Source organism: Corylus avellana, chromosome ca2 (assembly GCF_901000735.1).
Source record: "Corylus avellana chromosome ca2, CavTom2PMs-1.0".
NCBI classification, from domain to species: Eukaryota; Viridiplantae; Streptophyta; class Magnoliopsida; order Fagales; family Betulaceae; genus Corylus; species Corylus avellana.
The window spans coordinates 2,443,145-2,462,101 of NC_081542.1; the positions used below are offsets into that span (position 1 = coordinate 2,443,145).

The following is an 18,957-nucleotide window of genomic DNA, read 5'->3' on the forward strand; positions in this document are numbered from 1 at the left end:
GCCACAATAGTTTTATAAGGGCAACATTTGTGAGCCACGCACCGGTATTTCGGGAAACATTATTCCAAAAGTACACTAGCCCTGTTATAATATAAGAATAATTATGTCTGCCTCATTATATATTTATATGACTAAAAGTACACATGTAACACCGCAGCGGGCTCGTACGTGTCTAATTTTGAATTTTTTTTTCTTTTTCTTTTTGCTCTTAAAATTTATAAAAATGCCGATCATTTTTTCACATTTAGCCTATCAAATGTAGGTATGGCAGCCCTTCTTCTGTAAATTTTTAAATCAAAATTACAAGAATAAAAACTAAATAAAAAATAAAAAAGAAATTGCAACGGGTGTGGTGGCCAGCCACCCCCAAGGGCCAAAAAGAGTTATTAAAATTTTTTTTTGGATAAAGTCAACATACTTCCCTCAAAATACTACCCAATTGACAATGTCCCCCCAAACTTTCAATTGCGACAATGTACCCTCTAAACTACCAAAACATTGTCAATATCCTCCCAAAGCTAGCAAAAAAGATCAAAATGCCCCTATATATTTATCAATATGACAAAAATACCCCTAAAATTCAAAAAAAAAAAATTAAACGAAAATTTTAATTTTTTTAAAAAAATTATTTTAATTTTTAAACGATTTTTTCTTAAACCGAAATTTTTATTTTAAAAAAAAATCAATTTTTTTTTTTAAATATGTTTTAAAAAACGAAAATTTTAATTTTTTCTAAACGAAAATATTTTAATTTTTTTTTAAACGGAAATTTTTATTTAAAAATTATAAAAGAAAACATTCTTAAAAAAAAAAAAAACAAACGAAAATTTTTCAATTTTTATAATATAAAAAAAAAAAACGAAATTTTTTAATTTTTTTTTCTAATAAAAAGATTTTATTTTATTTTATTTTAGGTTTTTTCAGAAATTTTAGTTTTTTTTTTTTAAAATTTTACTAAGGGTAGTTTCGTCAATGAGGGGGACATTGACAATGTTTTAGTAGTTTGAGGGGTACATTGTCGCAATTTAAAGTTTAAGAAGGACATTATCAATTGGATGGTAATTTGAAAAGGGTATATGGACTTTCTCCAAATTTTTTTTAGTGGGGCATTGGGGCGCCAGTGATGAGGCATGGGCCGGGGTTCTATATATATATATATATATATATAGGACGGTTTATGTTTTTCAAGGTGAAATTGGAAGTAAACCAAAATGATTAATTAAGGCCGTCCAAAGTTTATATAGGATATATTGATCGATTTACTTTTTCTTTTTCTTTTTTTTTTCTGAGAAGACCCTAGTTTTCAATTTGATGAATTTCCCGCCCCAATTAATTCTCAGTCTATTTTAGATTCGAGACCCTAAAGATACGCATCTGAAAATATAATTAATTGTGCCTAGCTCTTTGATTAAAATTAAATTATAATAAAAAAATCGGTCCACGTAGGCAAATTCTCGATAATATTCGTGCGCAAAAGTAAGTAAAGGGATTTAGAGTATGCTAGACTTTCTATGAATAAAAAAAAAAAATCAGTTTACACGTAAAATTAATTCGGGCTCAATTCATCATTTAATTATGATTAATCAAATTACATTTTTTATTCGAATTGATTTCATTAAGGTAAAGTAGGTTTTAAAATTACTTCACCGTTACAAAATATAGATCATAGTAAGATTAGAGGGCAGCTCTTTCGTACTAATCTGCTGATCTTTCTTTGACATCAATTTTCATCTTCTTTGATCTCTGGAGTGGGATTTCGTTTTCATCCACTGCGTCATTCATTCCATCGCCCTTCTTCTCCTTCCGCTCAAGGAAATTAACAAGTCGAGTAAGAACAATATCGACATCTTCACCCTTCATTAATTCTACAGCCACTACTGCAGGTGTGACCTGTAATTTCTCTAAAAGCGTTTAATTGGTTCAAAGAGTGGGTGACTTTGGATATCAAGGTAATTGGAAGCTAAAATTTTGAACCCATTAAAGGTGCAAAATGACAAGTTGATGTGCATGTCCATTCTACCGGGACGTAACAATGCCGGATCTATTTGGTCTTTGTGATTGGTAGTAAAAACGATGATTCGCTCCTCTGAGCCGGTTGTCCATAGACCATCTATGGAGTTCAGTAGACCAGAGAGTGTGAACTACAAAAACAGCACAAAAAACATGCAAATAGATGAAAAGATAAAAAGTACAAAGGATTCCCTTAATCTTAGATTAATTGACCTTGGACATTCCGAAGTCTTTTTTAATAAACTCTTGGACGTATTATCTAGCATTACTCAACAACATATATATCATTAAATAAGTGAAATTTATAAAGTAAAGATGAGAAAGTAGTTTGAAGTTTGAATCATGTTTTCTGGACACATGCACTAACCTTGCTAGACGTGGGATCTACTGGATGATGATGACCAACTTCTTCTGCTCTATCCCGAACCTCACTATTGCAATCTATGTCCTCAACCACTAGTATGGAACGATTACACGTATTACGCAATGATCTCATCAGATCTGCATTGGAGTGAACACCACTGAGCTCCAAATCGTAGACATCAAACAAGTAATTTGCCATGGCGGCAATGAGGCTGGTTTTCCCAGTTCCCGGAGGCCCATACAACAGATAGCCGCGCTTCCAAGCTTTCCCAACCTTTTTGTAAAGACTCTTCCTCCTCAGGAACCGATCCAGGTCATCCAGAATAGCCTTCTTCAACTCGGGTTCCATGGCAACCGTGTCGAATGTTGCCGGATGCTCCAGCACGGATGATTGCCATGAGCCACTCGTCCTCGTGTAGTGCTTCAAAACCTTCTCTCCCTCTTTCATGGCCTTGTATTTGTTCAAGATATAAGGCAGATAAGAATCCATGACTTTCTCTCTATGATTTTCATCAAAACTCAGCACGTACATGGGCCTCCTTCTGATTTAGTACTAGTAGGACTCGGGATCGGGTGCCGACGACGTAAGAAATTTGGCGAATCTTGCTCTTGCTGATCTTTCATATTATGGGAACATCTCCATGTAAGCTTCATGTTGTCAAATACGTCGACGATGGATTCTCCATCTTCGATTGCCATTGCTATCTGCTTACCTCCTCCCATGCCGACTCTGAGCTTTTTGTTTGCACTGCTGATCTTGGAAGGTAGATATTCTTTGACAGCATCATAGAGTTCGTTACGACCCATGTTCTCCCAGAACTCAGGGATGGTGAGAGTGACGAGCTGAGAAGAGACACCGGCGACAGTTCCAAAGAAGTAGCTCTTCAATCCTGACATGATGTATGATCGAACACTCACAAGTATGAATTGATTGGTCGCAGTTTTCAGAAGCATCATAGATGTGGAGAGTGCTACATAGGCCTCGAACCATGATGATGCTGTAGGTATGCTCCTCAGAGACGTGGAAAAGCTGTGAAGAACAGAATTCATGATGGAGAATGTAGGATGTAAAATGTTGGTTTAAAGGTTTCTTGTATTGCTGTTGGGCCACAACGTCTCCTTCTCATATATAGGCATGAGTTCAAGAGGAGAGCTATTGATGGCTTGAAAAGAAAAGAAAAAAACAAAACAAAACAAAAGTGCTTCTTACATTGGAGGGTTTATGATTTCCAAGGTGAATAAACCAAAGATGATGAATTGAGACCCTCTAATGTTTTTAGGATATTCGACTTTATAGAGCTCATAAAATCCCAATCATTAATTTTGGGGAAATTAAGTTATTTAAAAGTTTTAAATAATGTGGCTACATATATTTATTGTGTGACATAACAACGTTAAATGTAACAAAATAAAATAAATTTTCTCACTTTTATTTGAACAGTTTAGAGTGCTCTTGTGAACCATCCCTACGTTAGGGATAGTCACCACCCTTGTGGGGTGGCCTATTCTTGTTTTTATTTTTTTAGACTAACATGACAAAATGGCATTAATCTTGCACAATCAATTTTAGAAGATTTTGAACGGAGAATGAGAACAACTTAAAAGAGTTAAAAAGTCGGATTTAACAAACTTATGAGAAAAAAAAAAAAAAAATTGAAATTGCTTTCTTAGTGAAGAAGTAAATTTATATTTTCCTATTATTTAAAGTACTTGTCATTTAGTCCACCTTATTATAAAACCAAAGAGGTATGACAGGGTGTTGCTGATTGATCTCTTTGTCCTCTCTTGCAACCTATAGTAGCCCAATTTGAGAATACCTCTTCTTTTTTCCTTTATTTTTTTTTGTTTTTTTTGCTAGGGCAAGCAGCGAACAAAATAGACACTACAGACAAACTACGGGGGGAGAGGGGAGGATGGATTGGAGGGGATTTGGTCAAAGGGAATGCTTTCAAAAACATCGATGAAAGGAACCCATCTGGCATCTGGTAAGGTTACGCGTGCCAAATTTTGCACTGCAATGGATTTTTCCAATTACCTACCTAGGCTACAACTACAAGTATTATTAGCCGGCCAGGAGGCCATGACTTTCAAATTTCTTTCAAGTTAATTTAATTACTTAATGGTTAAATTGCCAAACATACATTTTATAAAAAAATTATTAATTATGAATAATTTTCACACTAATTTATAAAAGACTTGGGGGAAAAATATCTTCAACTCCCATAAAGTATCATTATTTTGCATTTTAGCTCCAAAGTTTAAGAAATAACTAATAATAGCTTAAAAGTGTGCATTTTCTTAATAATATATATATAATAAGCATTATCATAACTTATTTTGCACTATAACGCTTGCATTTTATAGTTAATATTTAGCTTAATTGAATGATATATTAATACAATGAATTTTCTTTAATTGTAGAATTTCTAGCAGCAAAAAAAAAAAAAAAAAAGTAAATGAAAAAGTAATCAGCCAAAAGGAAAGGCAAGTGTCACGTGGACCAACTTTGCAAGAGAAAAAATGGGAAACAAGTGTTTTGTCTCATGTTGGCAGTAAAAGAAGAGAAATGCTTTAATTGTTGAACAAGATCGAGCAGAAACCCATCTGCACTGGATAGGTGTCACAAAAACGGAAAGAAAGGCAAGGAACGTGAAATGCAGCAGACACTAGCAGAGAAAACAAGAGGAGCTGCTCTTTTGTCTTTATCTTCTGCCGTAGGAGATAATGAACAAGTTACAAGAAGAAGGAAAGCTGTGCTTTCCTTTCTCTTCAGCAGCAGATGTGCAGTGTGAGCTAAAAAGAGAAACAAAGATCGAGTTGAAAAAGCAAGAGAGAAGTTGAAAGAGGTGCAGAAAACGGGATGGTGAAATTATAAGCCAGACAACTGTATAATCTCCAAGTTGTTACTCTTCTCCAACGGCTATATAGACTTTATTTCCTTGTGATCTTTACCAACGGCTCCTTCCATATATACAGCATTCTTTCATATGTATATACGGACCATTCCTTTTATATGTATATATACTCGGTCATAACTAGTTCCCATAATCCCATGTATATTGTAAGACAAACACTGTAATCTTATATTATAAATAAGACAAAACATGGACCTCCCAAATGATCAAGGGAGCATCCATTCTTTGTATCAGAGCGCTCACACATTTTTAGTGCTCATACTTTTACACTTCCAAATATTCCATATGGTTGACGTCAAACTGGAAGGTCCCAACAATTATACGAGTTGGCTTTCTCAAATTGTTCCTTTGCTCAAAACCCATCATGTGTTAATCATTTAGGGTTACATACAAGTAAATTAATTCAGGCTCAATTGATGATTTCATTTTTTTAATGTAATTGAATTCATTAAGATAAAATAGGTTCTAAAATTACTTCATCGTTATAAAATATAGATCATAGTAGGATTAGACGGCACTCTTTCATACTGTTGGCTGGATGTTTCAGCAATACACCTCTCAATGGGCAGTAGGTTAGACAAAAGAAACACAAGTAAACAAGAGAGGAAGTCGCTGCAGAATTTCTGCAGAAAATGTGCACAAAGCAGGGGAAAAATAGAGGAATAAAAACAGGGAAGAAATGGATTTTTCTGCAAAATGAGCTCTCTATTTTTTTAAAAAAATTTCTTTCTACTTTCCTTTTTTCTCTTGCATTCTGATTTTGAGCAGCTACGCAAAGCAAAGATTAGAGAAGCTTTTACAAAAGTAGGTTCTAGAACCACACACTAGCTTTACAACACACTTTTTCACCTACAACAAACTAGAGTTCCGTAAAACACAACCAGAAGTAAAAGTTAACAAGTCAAAGCACATTAATTTGTAACACAAACTAGTCTGCTCTTTGTTTGCCATCAAAATTCATATTCATCTTCAAATTCGTAGTCATCAAAATCTTCATCTTCAAATTCATCGTCATCGAAATCTTCATCTTCATCTTCAATCTCTATCTTCTTTGATCTACAGAGCGGGATTTTATTTTCACCATCTTCAATCTCTATCTTATTTGATCTACAGAGTGAGATTTCATTTTCATCACCTACATCCGTCATTCCATCGCCTCCCATCTCCTTTCGCTCAAGGAAATTAATGAATCCTGAAAGAACAACATCAGCATCATCATCCTTCATTAATTCTTCTGCCACTACCGCAGGAGTGACCTGTAATTTCTTTAACAGGCGATCAATTTGTTCAAAGAGCGGGTGACTTTGGACATCAAGATAATTGGAAGCTAAGATTCGGAACCCATTAACGGTGCAAAAGGACAAGTTAATGTGCATGTCCATTCTGCCAGGACGTAACAATGCTGGATCTATTTGGTCTTTGTGATTGGTAGTAAACACAATGATTCGCTCATCTGAACCCTTTGTCCACAAACCATCTATGGAGTTTAGTAGACCTGAGAGTGTGAACTGAAAAAACAACACAAAAAGCATATAAATAAGCAATAGACAAAAAACCACATCAACAAAGCGAGATTAAAATAGAGTGTATAACAATATTACACTTTTGCACTACTTTATGCCATAAAACTAAGTTGAGGCTTATCTTTTTGGTCACTAGGGAATAAGACATGTGAGACTAATAAAGCGTAATATTGTTATTTCTCATATATACTATTTATCCCACTCGCTTCCATGATGTGTCAAATTTAATATCGACAAATTAAAGACCATAAAATAATAGATCGAGATTAGGATCTTATTTCAAAGAATGTATGAATTTTGAACGAAAAATCTTAGGATGTTTTTGGGAAACGTACACTAACCCTTTTAAACTGGCGTTTTAGAGCACGATCACCATCTTCTCCTGATCGATCCTTGACCTCTCTATTGCAATCTATGTCCTCAACCACGAGAATGGAACGATTAGATGTATTACGCAACGACATCATTAGATCTGCATTGGAGTGAACAGCACTGAGCTCCAAATCATAGACATCAAACTTCAAGTAATTTGCCATAGCTGCAATGAGGCTGGTTTTCCCAGTTCCAGGAGGGCCGTACAACAGATAGCCACGCTTCCAAGCTTTCCCAACCTTTTTATAAAAACTCTTCCTCCTCAGGAACCGATCCAGGTCATCCAGAATAGCCTTCTTCAAAGCGGGTTCCATGGCAACCGTCTCGAATGTTGCCGGATGCTCCAGCACGGATGATTGCCATAAGCCCCTCGTCCTCGTGTAGTGCTTCAAAACCTTCTTTCCCTTTTTCACGACCTTGTGTTTGTTCAAGATATGAGGCAGATAAGAATCCATGACTTTCTCTCTATGATTTTCATCAAAACACAACACATACATGGGTCTCGCATATGATTGAGTAGGACTCGGGATCGGTTGCCGATCTTTCTGATTATGGGAACAACTCCATGTAAGCTTTATGTTGTCAAAGACGTCGACGATGGATTCCTCACCTTCGATAGCCATTGCCATCTTCTTACCTCCTCCCATGCCGACTCTGAGGTTTTTGTTTGCACTGCTGATCTTGGAAGGTAGATATTCTTTGACAGCATCATAGAGTTTGTTACGACCCATGTTCTCCCACATCTCAGGGATGGTTAGAGTGACGAGAGAATTAGAGACGGCGGCCTCAGTTCCAATTCCAAAGAAGTAGCTCTTCAATCTTGACATTATGTATGATCGAACACTCACCGGTATGAATTGATTGATCGCAGTTTGCAAAAGCGTCATAGATGTGGAGAGGGCTACATACGCCTCGAACCATGATGATGCTGTAGGTATGCTCCTCAGAGATGAGGAAAAGCTGTGAAAAAAACTCATGATGGATTGGAGAAGAAGGATGTAAAATCTTGGTTTAAAGATTCTTGCTTTGGGAATTCGATCAATGTGATAACTCACATGGCCCAGTTGTGTGGCCCTCAACTTTTCCTTATTATATATATAAGCCTGAGTAAAGAGGAGAGCTATTGAGAGGGTTTGGAAAAAAACAAAAGTAGCACTGGTTCTTACATGATTGGATAGTTTATGATTTCCAAGGTGAATAAATTAACAAAACTAGTGCTTTCTTACAATGCACCGCACGGTTTAATAAAAAGAAAATGCTAAAGGCCCACTATTTTGCTTAACTTTGAGCTAATTTTGTAATGTTGGGTGAAAATTAACTCCTACAAACATTAATGATAAGGATGTGAATTTGAGGGTGAATTCTCTCCGACCTAAGAAGAATGATGTAGACCGAAAAATTAAGGATTCCATAAAGAACAGCGATAATTAGGAAAAAATTCGCACATGACGAGCTACTAAAAAGATCATATCTATAGTTTCAGACCTTCAATTGGAGCAATTTTTGCGGTTTTGGAAAGCTAACTTAAAGATCTACAAAGTCATGTTTCATAAGAGTTTGCTAATTTTGATGTTTACTAGGTCAAAATAACGTCCGTTCGCAGGCCGTCCAAGCCGTCCGAATGTCTATATGTTATTTTCAATTTTTCATTGTTTTACGCTCTTTCTTTTCAGTTTTAGGAGGGTCCGTCCGAACGGGGGTTTATCCCATCCGGATGGGCCTCGTAGAATTTCAATAACCGACTTTATTTTGTGTTTTATTAGGTTTTGGGTTTTGGGAGTCTATAAATTAATACATGCTATAACCTCTAGAAATGCAGATTTTGATTATTATTGAGTTTGTTTAATAAGAATACTCAGAGTTAAGTTTATTTTGTGTTTTTCCTTAAAACCTTAGATAGCATCTACTGTTTTAAGAAAATTTCTTTGATTTGTTGCTAGTATCACAATCATAGAAGTATTTTCGTTCCTTATTGATGTTCTTTGCTGCAGCCCACTAAGTCATGCTTATTTTTTAATTTTTTTTTTTAAAATAACATTATTATGAAGAAAAATACCATTTTTTTTTTAAATACCAAAAAAAATACTATTGCTTCACACATTTTTTTCATTTTTCATTTTGTTTTTTTTTTTTAATTAAAAAATAAGGCAAAAGTTGGCCTAAAGTTTGGCAAAATAGTTGGGTCTCTATCATCCCTCTTAATAAAAATGACTCTTATTAATTTCACTTGAAATGCATATATGCTTTTGGTAAATTTACTTTAAGACCCTAGTTTTCAATTTGAACTAATTCTTGCATTGTCTAATTGTTAGTCTTTAGCTTAAATGATATATTAGTACAATGAATTGTCTTTTGTAGAATTTCTATCATAAAATAAAATTATCAAGAAAAGCAAATGAAAAAATAATCACTCAAAGGAAAAGGAAAGGCAAGTGTCACGTCACGAGTGAAAATATGTGAGATACAAAGGGAATTATTATGAACAAAGTTTTTCTCTAAACTAGGTTTAAGAAATTTCCTTTAACTTAGTTTATAAAAAATAACATGTATTCCTTGTATAACATCGAGCGAAACCCAGCTGAGCTACCGTACAAAAAAGCGAAAATACAGAAGGAAAGCAATGCTGACCTTTCTTTTAGGCAGTGGATGGGTGTTACAAAAAGGGAAAGAAAAATGCAGCAACAACCCAAAGGCTGAAGGCCTGAACACTTGCAGAGAAAACGAAGAGGAGCTGCTCTTTTTTCTTTATCTTCTGCAGCAGGAGATGATGAACAAGTTACAAGAGAAAGGAAAGCAGTGTCACAGTGTGAGCTAAAAGGAGAAACAAAGAGATGAAAAGAGCTGAAGCAAGAGAGAGAAGTTGAGAGAGCTGCAGAAAACGAGACGATGAAATTGTAAGCCAGACAACTGTATAATCTCCAAGGTGTTACTCTTCTCCAACGGCTATATAGACTTTATTTCCTTGTGATCTTTACCAATGGCTCCTTCCATATATACCACAACACGCATTACAGCATTCTTTCATATCAATATATATACGGACCATTCCTTTTATATGTATACTCGGCCATAAACTAGTTCTCCCATGTATATTGTAAGACAAACACTGTAATCTTATATTATAATTAAGACAAAACATGGACCTCCCAACTGATCAAGGGAGCATCCATTCTTTGTATCAGAGCGCTCACACATTTTTAGTGCTCATACTTTTACACTTCCAAATATTCCATATGGTTGACGTCAAACTGGAAGGTCCCAACAATTATACGAGTTGGCTTTCTCAAATTGTTCATTTGCTCAAAACCCATCATGAGTTAATCATTTCGGATTACATACAAGTAAATTAATTCAGGCTCAATTCATTCATTTTTTTTAATGTAATTGAATTCATTAAGATAAAATAGGTTCTAAAATTACTTCATCGTTATAAAATATAGATCATAGTACTATAGTAGGATTAGACGGCACTCTTTCATACTGTTGGCTGGATGTTTTAGCAATACACCTCTCAATGGGCAGTAGGTTAGACAAAAGAAACACAAGTAAATAAGAGAGGAAGTCGCTGCAGAATTTCTGCAGAAAATGTACACAAAGCAGGGGAAAAACAGAGGAATAAAAACAGGGGAGAAATGGATTTTTCTGCAAAATGAGCTCTCTTTTTTTTTTTTTTTCTTTCTTTCTTTCTTTCTACTTTTCTTTTTTTCTCTTGCATTCTGATTTTCAGCAGCTACTCAATACAAAGACAAGAGAAGCTTTACAAAAGTAGGTTCTAGAATCACACACACCGGCTTCACAACACACTTTTTAACCTGCAACAAACTAGAGTTCAGTAAAACACAACCAAAAGTAAAAATTAACATGTCAAAGCACATTAATTTGTAACACATACTAGTCTGCTCTTTATTTGCCATCAAAATTCATATTCATCTTCATATTCGTCATCGTTGAAATCTTCATCTTCATCTTCATCTTCAATCTCTATCTTCTTTGATCTACTGGGCGGGATTTTAGTTTCATCATCTTCAATCTCTATCTTATTTGATCTACAGAGTGGGATTTCATTTTCATCACCAACATCCTTCATTCCATCGCCCCCCATCTCCTTTCGCTCAAGGAAATTAATGAATCTTGAAAGAACAACATCAGCATCATCATCCTTCATTAATTCTTCTGCCACTACTGCTGGAGTGACCTGTAATTTTTTTAACAGGCGATCAATTGGTTCAAAGAGCGGATGACTTTGGACATCAAGATAATTGGAAGCTAAGATTCGGAACCCATTAACGGTGCAAAATGACAAGTTAATGTGCATGTCCATTCTACCAGGACGTAATAATGCCGGATCTATTTGGTCTTTGTGATTGGTAGTAAACACAATGATTCGCTCCTCTGAGCTCCTTGTCCACAAACCATCTATGGAGTTTAGTAAACCTGAGAGTGTGAACTGCAAAAACAACACAAAAAGCATATAAATAAGCAAGAGACAAAAAGCCACGTAAAAAAATGAGATAAAAATGGACAGATGACCGGAACATATTAGAGATTAGTATCTTATTTCAAAGAATGTATGAATTTTGAACGAAAAATCTTAGGATGTATTTGGGACAGACTAACCCTTTTAAACTGACGTTTTAGAGCACGATCACCATCTTCTCTTGATCGATCCTGGACCTCACTATTGCAATCTATGTCCTCAACCACAAGAATGGAACGATTACACGTATTACGCAACGACATCATCAGATCTGCATTGGAGTGAACACCACTAAGCTCCAAATCATAGACATCAAACTTCAAGTAATTTGCCATAGCTGCAATCAGGCTGGTTTTCCCAGTTCCGGGAGGCCCATACAACAGATAGCCACGCTTCCAAGCTTTCCCAACCCTTTTGTAAAAACTCTTCCTCCTCAGGAACCGATCCAAGTCATCGATAATAGCATTCTTCAACTCGGGTTCCATGGCAACCGTGTCGAATGTTGCCGGATGCTCCAGCACGGATGATTGCCATACGCCACTCGTCCTCGTGTAGTGCTTCAAAACCTTCTTTCCCTTTTTCATAGCATTGTATTTGTTCACGATATGAGGCAGATAAGAATCCATGACTTTCTCTCTATCATTTTCATCAAAACTCAGCACGTACATGGGTCTCGCGTCTGATTGAGTAGGACTCGGGATCGGTTGCCGACGAGAAAAGAAATCTGTCGACGCTTGCTGTTGCTGATCTTTCTGATGGGAACATGTCCATGTAAGCTTTATGTTGTCAAAGACGTCGACGATGGATTCTCCACCTTCGATTGCCATCGCTATCTTCTTACCTCCTCCCATGCCGACTCTGAGGTTTTTGTTTGCACTGCTGATCTTGGAAGGTAGATATTCTTTGACAGCATCATAGAGTTTGTTACGACCCATGTTCTCCCAGAACTCAGGGATGGTGAGAGTGACAAGAGAAGAGACATCGGCAACAGTTCCAAAGAAGTAGCTCTTCAGTCTTGACATGATGTATGATCGAACATTCACCGGTATGAATTGATTGATCGCAGTTTGCAAAAGCATCATAGATGTGGAGAGGGCCACATAGGCCTCGAACCATGATGAAGCTGTAGGTATGCTCTTCAGAGACGAGGAAAAGCTGTGAAGAACAGAATTCATGATGGAGAAGTAGGATGTAAAATGTTGGTTTAAAGGTTGTTGTCTTGTTGTTGGGCATCAACGCCTCCTTATTATATATAGGTATGAGTTCAAGAGGAGAGCTATTGAGGGCTGGGCTTGGAAAAAAACAAAAGTAGTGGTTCTTACATTAATGGACGGTTTATGATTTCCAAGGTGAATAAAGCAAAGATGATGAATTGAGACCCTCCAATGACTCTTATTAATTTCACTTGAAATGCATAGGATCCTCTTGTCCTATGTGCTTTTGGTAAATTTACTTTAAGACCCTAGTTTTCAATTTGTACTAATTCTTGCATTTTATAATTAAGTTTGAAATATTTACCTTTCAAACTTAATTATAAAATAGAAGGAAGGCAATGTTCACCTTTCTTTTCTGCAGTGGATGGATGTTCCAAAAACAGAAAGAAAGGCAAGAAACGTGAGAGGCTGAGACGTGAAAACGAAGAGGAGCTGCTCTTTTGTCTTTTATCTTCTGCAGACTGCAGGAGATAATTAATGAACAAGAAGAAGGAAGAAAAGCCGTGCTTTCCTTTCTCCTCGGCAGCTGATGTGCAGTGTGGGCTAAAAATAGAAACAATGAGTTGAAAAGATCTGAACCAAGAGAGAGAAGTTGAAAGACCTGCAGAAAACGAGACAACTGTATAATCTCCAAGGTGTTACACTGCTACTCTTCTCCAACGGCTATAAAGAGATTCACCTGCAACGGCTATAGACTTTATTTCCTTGTGATCTCTACATAACTAGTTCCCATTGATGAATACTCATGCTACGTGAGAAAAGAAGGACCAATTCATTCTCGGTTGTATTAATACTACCTTCACAGAAAACGTGCTGGCAACAGTCTATGAGTTGACCACTAATCCCTAAAGGTGTGTTTAGCATGAAAAAAAATTAAAAGATTTTGTTTGGTAATAATTTTTTACTTGAATAATAATAAAAAGTAATCGATATGATATGACATAAAAAATAATAAAATATTTAAAAAATAAAATAAATAGTATTGAAATAAAAACAATTAGCAAACCCTAAATTTCGCTAAAAAAAATTAACCATCTTAAGCGACAACTTCAAATATACTCTTAACAGAAATTTGCTCTTAAAAAAAAATAAAATCAAAGGGCTGGTGAGCTAAACGTGAGAAGAGCCAGGTGTGCAAAATCATGAATCACGTGGGGAGGAGTCAACTAAAAAGACAAAACAAAGAAAAGGGGAAGCAAATAACACAATCTGTCATTCCCATATCTTTCTGAAACGTGGACAACAAAAAAAGCAACAAACAAAGAAAGTTTTTAGCCCCATGTGAGATGATTATTAATTAACAAGAAGACAAGAATTCTAGTTGTTTAAACAGAGAGAACTGATTTTTCTTTATAAATGGCTATGCTCTTTTAAAAAGAGGACAATAATTAACATAATCGAAATATTTATCAAGTAGCATCATCTAATCATCGGGTATAATAATATCAAATTCTATCTCATATCTCATTCCATGGTCCAGACTTCAGATCCAGCCCAAGTTATTCACGCACATAAATAAGTAAATTAAGGGATATAATACCTAGAGAGGTACAGCTCTAATATATGTTTCCAAATTCATATATATTAAAAAAAAAAAAAAATTAAAAAGGCTACAATCGTAAAATAAGTGATTGCTGGCCGGGCCTGCTTTCCAAGGGCATCCCCATTATAAGCCCATTGAAGATTTGAAATAACATTTTACACTCGTTGGCTCGTCACCTGAGACCTCTTCTTCTTCCTCTTTCCTTTTATAGCTTTTTTCCTAAAATTTCTAGCAATTCTCGTCAGTTTCAATCTCTTTGCTTCTTGATCTTCTTCAGTCTTCTTACTACCTTCTTCCTCTTTAATTTCAATGCTTGCAGCCTTCTTACGCTTGAGGAAATTAAGAAGCTCGCCAAAAGCGACATCGGCATCATCACTCTTCATTAGTTCCTCAGCAACCTCAGCTGGGGTGGTCTCTGTGTTGTCTATTAGGTCTTCAATTTCTTCATAGAGATGGTGGGTTTTGCTCTGATGAATGCCGAGGTAATTAGAGGCCAAGACTCTAAACCCACGAGTTGTACAATATGACATGTTAATGTGCATGTCCATTCGACCGGGTCGCAGCAAGGCAGGATCTAGCCGGTCTTTGTGGTTGGTGGTGAACACAATGATTCGCTCATCTCCACAGCTTGACCACAAACCGTCAATGAAATTCAATAGACCCGAGAGCGTCACCTACAAAATTAAAAGACAAATTAAGCAACTGAACACCCTAATTCTATCTTGAGAAGATAATTAATTAGCTCACATAGAGTTGATAAATTATTAAAAAAAAAAAAAAAATTATGGGTGCTTACTCTTTTCTTGATAAATATATCTACCTCAAAATATTAATTAAACGATTTAGGGGTTTGTTTGCTTACTATTTTTCTTTTTCAATTTTTTTACTAAAAAGTTAAAACATTTAACAATCAACTTTTCTCACAAAAGCTCAAGACCTTTTTACCCTTTATATTTCAAAAAAAAAAAAAACACCCCTAAACAAAATGATCAAACACCACCTTTTATATTTCATTTAAATAATAATCTTTCCATCATTATACTTCTTATTTATCTTAACAAAACCGATTATTTTATAAAAAATTACTAACCTTGGACGTGGAAGAAGCTTGAAACTCGTCAGGATTTTGGCGATCCTGCACCTCCACGCTGCAATCTATATCCTCAATCACCAGAATAGACCGGTTGGTGGTGGACAACAAAATCCTCCTCAGATCGGAGTTGCCGTAAACACTCGTCAGCTCCAAGTCGTAGATGTCGAACTTGAGGTAATTAGCCATGGCCGCAATCAAGCTCGATTTACCCGTACCAGGCGGACCGTACAACAAGTACCCTCTCTTCCAAGCCTTCCCCACCTTCTTGTAGAACTCTTTCCTCCTGAGAAACCTGTCCAAGTCCTCAACTATGGCCTGCTTGAGCTCCGGCTCCATTGCCAACGTGTCGAACGTAGACGGATGCTCCAGATTGATGGAACCCCACATCCCCCAACCCCCTCCGTCGATGTCGTCGGACGGGCACTCGCGGTTGTACAGCTTGACAACTTTCTGTTGCTCTTTGATAGCGTTAGCTCTGAGCAGAACGTACGGCAGGTAAGAATCGAACACTTTGTCCTTGAATTTCTTGTTGAAGATCAACTCGAAGAAGCGCTTCTCGTCGTTGGAACGTTGGTCTTTGGGTTCGGTGCAGACGAACCGCCACTTGACTTGGAGGTTCTCGAACTTGTCATTGATCTCCTCGCCCTTCTCGATGGCGGCGCTGATGTGCTTTTGGCGCGGGGTCTTGCTGACTCTGAGGCGGTCCGTGGCGGGGCTGATCTTGGTTCGCAGGTAGAGCTCGGCGGCTTCGTAGACCTGGTTGCGGGCCATGCCGCAGCACTCGTCGATGACGAGGGTGAGAGTGGAGGAGCGGGAGGTAAATAGGTAATTCAAGGCAGAGTGGAGGTAGGCGCGGAGCTCGTAAGGGACGATCTCGTTGGCCATGGACCGGACCATCATCATGGTGGCGGCGAAGGACGCATAGGCGGAGAACAATGTTGAGGCCGTGGAGGGCATCTCTTTGGGAGAAAACATTGCGGCGGTGCTCAAACTCAGGCGAGGGTTCAGATGAGTTTAATTTGATGGGTAGCGTTTTGTTTATATGCGGCTAGGATGAGTTTCATCAGTTCTTCGCTGTCGACTTTTGCTTCTTTTGCAAGCAAACAGCTCACCGAATCTTATGCATCGCGCACCAATCTATGGCGTCCATTTTGTTTTGAATTCCACCATGAGTAGCATATATGTCTACTCTATAGACCACACTTAATAAAACAAGGGTTATTAATTCAAATCTCCATCCTCATTTCTTTGCGTGAACATGTAAAAAAAAAATAAAAAAATCAAGCATTTTTATAAAACATGAGTCTCACGTGACACATTTTTATTTATACTTAATACATATATTATTATATGGTAGGTAAAATTAGATTTTATTCCCTTAAACTATTAGTATATTTGCATTTATGCCCATGACAAGTTTATCATCTAATCATCCACAATAAAGTGAACAAGCTTCCTCACCTTGCCTTGTGGATACATAAAGCCCATCAATCAATTTTGGCTCTTACTGACATTGAAAGCACTGTAATGGTTGTCGGAGATTCCAACAATTACTTTACAAGTTTATCTCAAACTTGTCAAGATGTTTATAATTAGATGATATTGATAAGAAATTGAGATAAATTTGTAAAGTATTGTTGGCTTCTCCGAATCGTTAAGAGTGCTCTCAATATTGGTATGGGTCAATTTTTCGTGAAAAGAAATCACTACTTTCCATTTTGCAGAATTGGTTTTGGATTATATATCGACATGCAGGTTTCTGTTACCTTTGCTTTTATCTATCTTGACTATTCTCATAACACACTGTCTTATATAAATACTAAAGATAAAATTAATATATTGTAGATGAATCAACTTCAATTCATGCATATTGCATGACTGGTTCATGCAAAAGAGAAATTTACAGTACTATTTATTATCATAACTCATGCAAAACATAACGGTTTAGTACTTCACCCAAATTGAAAAGTTGCTTAGTTTTTATTTCGATCTGTTTGGTCTTCAGACTCTTTGTCTGTGGAGTAGATCTTTTTTCCTTTTCTTTCTGGTTTCTTATTGGAAACCTTTTTTCCACCGTTACTTCTCATCTAAATTTTCATGGGTTTTTAGGAAGTATGTTTAGATGTTTGATAGGAGTATTCGTACTTCCGATGGTAGTATCCATCACCAGTATGCACCGCAGCAAAGGTTTTATCAGGCTGCATTCGCATCTTTTTTTTCCGTTTATGATCTCATTCCTCTTTTTTAAGATTTGGTCAGTTGAAGTTTACAGTAAGCTTATATTTGTTTTTCTTTTCATGTTTCCTTTGTAATCTCTTTGTTGAATGAAGGAAGGTTTGTTACAAAAAAAAAAAAAAAAAAAATGAAAAGTTGCACAAATGGCAGGCCAAAATGCTACAAAAATGAAATTGAAGGGGGCATAATTAAGGTTCATAAATTTAATTATTTTTTAAGATAATAGTCAATACAAAATAATTTTTATATAAATAAACACATGGTATGCTAGAATTCTTTGTATGCTTGAAACAACAAAACATACGTAAATTAAATATAAAATTTCCATGTGCACGTGTATATGTCCCATTAGAATATAATATCAGTATGTGAGGTTCGTTTTATTTAAACAATATCTTTGTGGGAGAAGAGGCATCTTTTTAAAGGTGCCCTACTATACTGAGATGGATATGTGCGAATTAAGTGGCATTCAAAAGAACTAAAAGCAGCAACAACGAATGGATGTAAAAAAGAATATTAAAATGATATTGAAAAATAATAATTAATAAATAATCGAATGTAGAGTCAATTTGAAAAATCATTAATTAAAATAATTTGTAATTATCTAAATAATTAAATTTATAATTTCATATTAGTTTAAACGTTTCAGGCAAGTGGTGATTTAACGTGGTATTATAGTAGAAGAATTGAGTTCGAACTATGTTTTCATCATTTACGTGAATTCAAGTAGACACGTGAAGAGAACTGTTAAAATATTGATTAAATTATTAAATTTATTTTAGATTAAGATTAATCTATGTGAAAGCTCTGCTCACGTATTATTGGGCTGTGGGCTTTAAAATTTGGGCCGAAACATTTTTGTGTTTTGAGTTGGGGGTCCATAATGTTTTAAAGGGGCTCCAAGAACTTTGTGTGAAAGCCCGAACCGTCTGGTCGTTGAGTTGTTCGATCGAGATAATTCTCCCTTGGAGCGTGAGATTTCAAGTTGCGGCTGCAGAGTGGGATTTGTCTTCCCCCTCACCATAACCAATTTCCCCGTCGCCGTCGCTTGTCTGTCTTCCCTGTAAACACGAAGCTGGGCTTCTCACGCATTTTGTTGGAATCAAAAGGTTAGCTATTTCCTAATCCTCACTTTTCTTGCGTCCATTCTTGTTATGTTATACAATTCTGGACTCACAAATCTTTACCCTTTACCTTTAGCCCCTTTTTCCT

At 36.2% G+C, this 18,957-nt stretch overlaps 3 protein-coding genes and 1 pseudogene across 5 annotated transcripts; all 4 read right to left on the reverse strand.

The window, feature by feature from the left end:
* Positions 1-1,695: 1,695 nt before the first annotated feature.
* Positions 1,696-2,905, reverse strand: LOC132168403 (AAA-ATPase At2g18193-like; annotated as a pseudogene).
* A 3,096-nt stretch (positions 2,906-6,001) lies between these two features.
* Positions 6,002-8,232, reverse strand: LOC132171754 (AAA-ATPase At3g50940-like). Of its 2 annotated transcripts, none has more exons than XM_059583148.1 (2): positions 7,153-8,232; positions 6,002-6,796 (listed from the first exon to the last, which is right to left on the reverse strand). In XM_059583148.1, the coding sequence occupies exons 1-2, from the start codon at positions 8,158-8,160 to the stop codon at positions 6,239-6,241; spliced, it is 1,566 nt and encodes a 521-aa protein (XP_059439131.1). In that variant the 5' UTR covers positions 8,161-8,232; the 3' UTR covers positions 6,002-6,238. The 2 variants fall into 2 exon arrangements, with proteins under 2 accessions (XP_059439131.1, XP_059439129.1); XM_059583146.1 differs by having other exon boundaries at positions 7,147-8,232.
* Positions 8,233-10,922: 2,690 nt separating this feature from the next.
* Positions 10,923-12,760, reverse strand: LOC132172852 (AAA-ATPase At3g50940-like). Of its 2 annotated transcripts, XM_059584420.1 has the most exons (3): positions 11,801-12,760; positions 11,076-11,630; positions 10,924-10,995 (listed from the first exon to the last, which is right to left on the reverse strand). In XM_059584420.1, the coding sequence occupies exons 1-2, from the start codon at positions 12,740-12,742 to the stop codon at positions 11,097-11,099; spliced, it is 1,476 nt and encodes a 491-aa protein (XP_059440403.1). In that variant the 5' UTR covers positions 12,743-12,760; the 3' UTR covers positions 10,924-10,995; positions 11,076-11,096. The 2 variants fall into 2 exon arrangements, with proteins under 2 accessions (XP_059440402.1, XP_059440403.1); XM_059584419.1 differs by having other exon boundaries at positions 10,923-11,630.
* A 1,643-nt stretch (positions 12,761-14,403) lies between these two features.
* Positions 14,404-16,713, reverse strand: LOC132171234 (AAA-ATPase At2g18193-like). Its single transcript, XM_059582504.1, has 2 exons — positions 15,508-16,713; positions 14,404-15,091 (listed from the first exon to the last, which is right to left on the reverse strand). The coding sequence occupies exons 1-2, from the start codon at positions 16,483-16,485 to the stop codon at positions 14,573-14,575; spliced, it is 1,497 nt and encodes a 498-aa protein (XP_059438487.1). The 5' UTR covers positions 16,486-16,713; the 3' UTR covers positions 14,404-14,572.
* Between the last annotated feature and the right edge of the window lie 2,244 nt (positions 16,714-18,957).

Excerpts from the sequence above, each read along its gene's own strand:
- LOC132172852 (XM_059584419.1), bottom strand. The coding sequence starts at position 12,742 with ATGATGCTTTTGCAAACTGCGATCAATCAATTCATACCGGTGAATGTT. Across the intron at positions 11,631-11,800 it reads TAAAACGTCAGTTTAAAAGG|TTCACACTCTCAGGTTTACT; the intron begins GTTAGTCTGTCC and ends TTGTTTTTGCAG.
- LOC132171754 (XM_059583146.1), bottom strand. The coding sequence starts at position 8,160 with ATGAGTTTTTTTCACAGCTTTTCCTCATCTCTGAGGAGCATACCTACA. Across the intron at positions 6,797-7,146 it reads GCCAGTTTAAAAGGGTTAGT|TTCACACTCTCAGGTCTACT; the intron begins GTACGTTTCCCA and ends TTGTTTTTTCAG.
- LOC132171234 (XM_059582504.1), bottom strand. The coding sequence starts at position 16,485 with ATGTTTTCTCCCAAAGAGATGCCCTCCACGGCCTCAACATTGTTCTCC. Across the intron at positions 15,092-15,507 it reads AAGCTTCTTCCACGTCCAAG|GTGACGCTCTCGGGTCTATT; the intron begins GTTAGTAATTTT and ends TTAATTTTGTAG.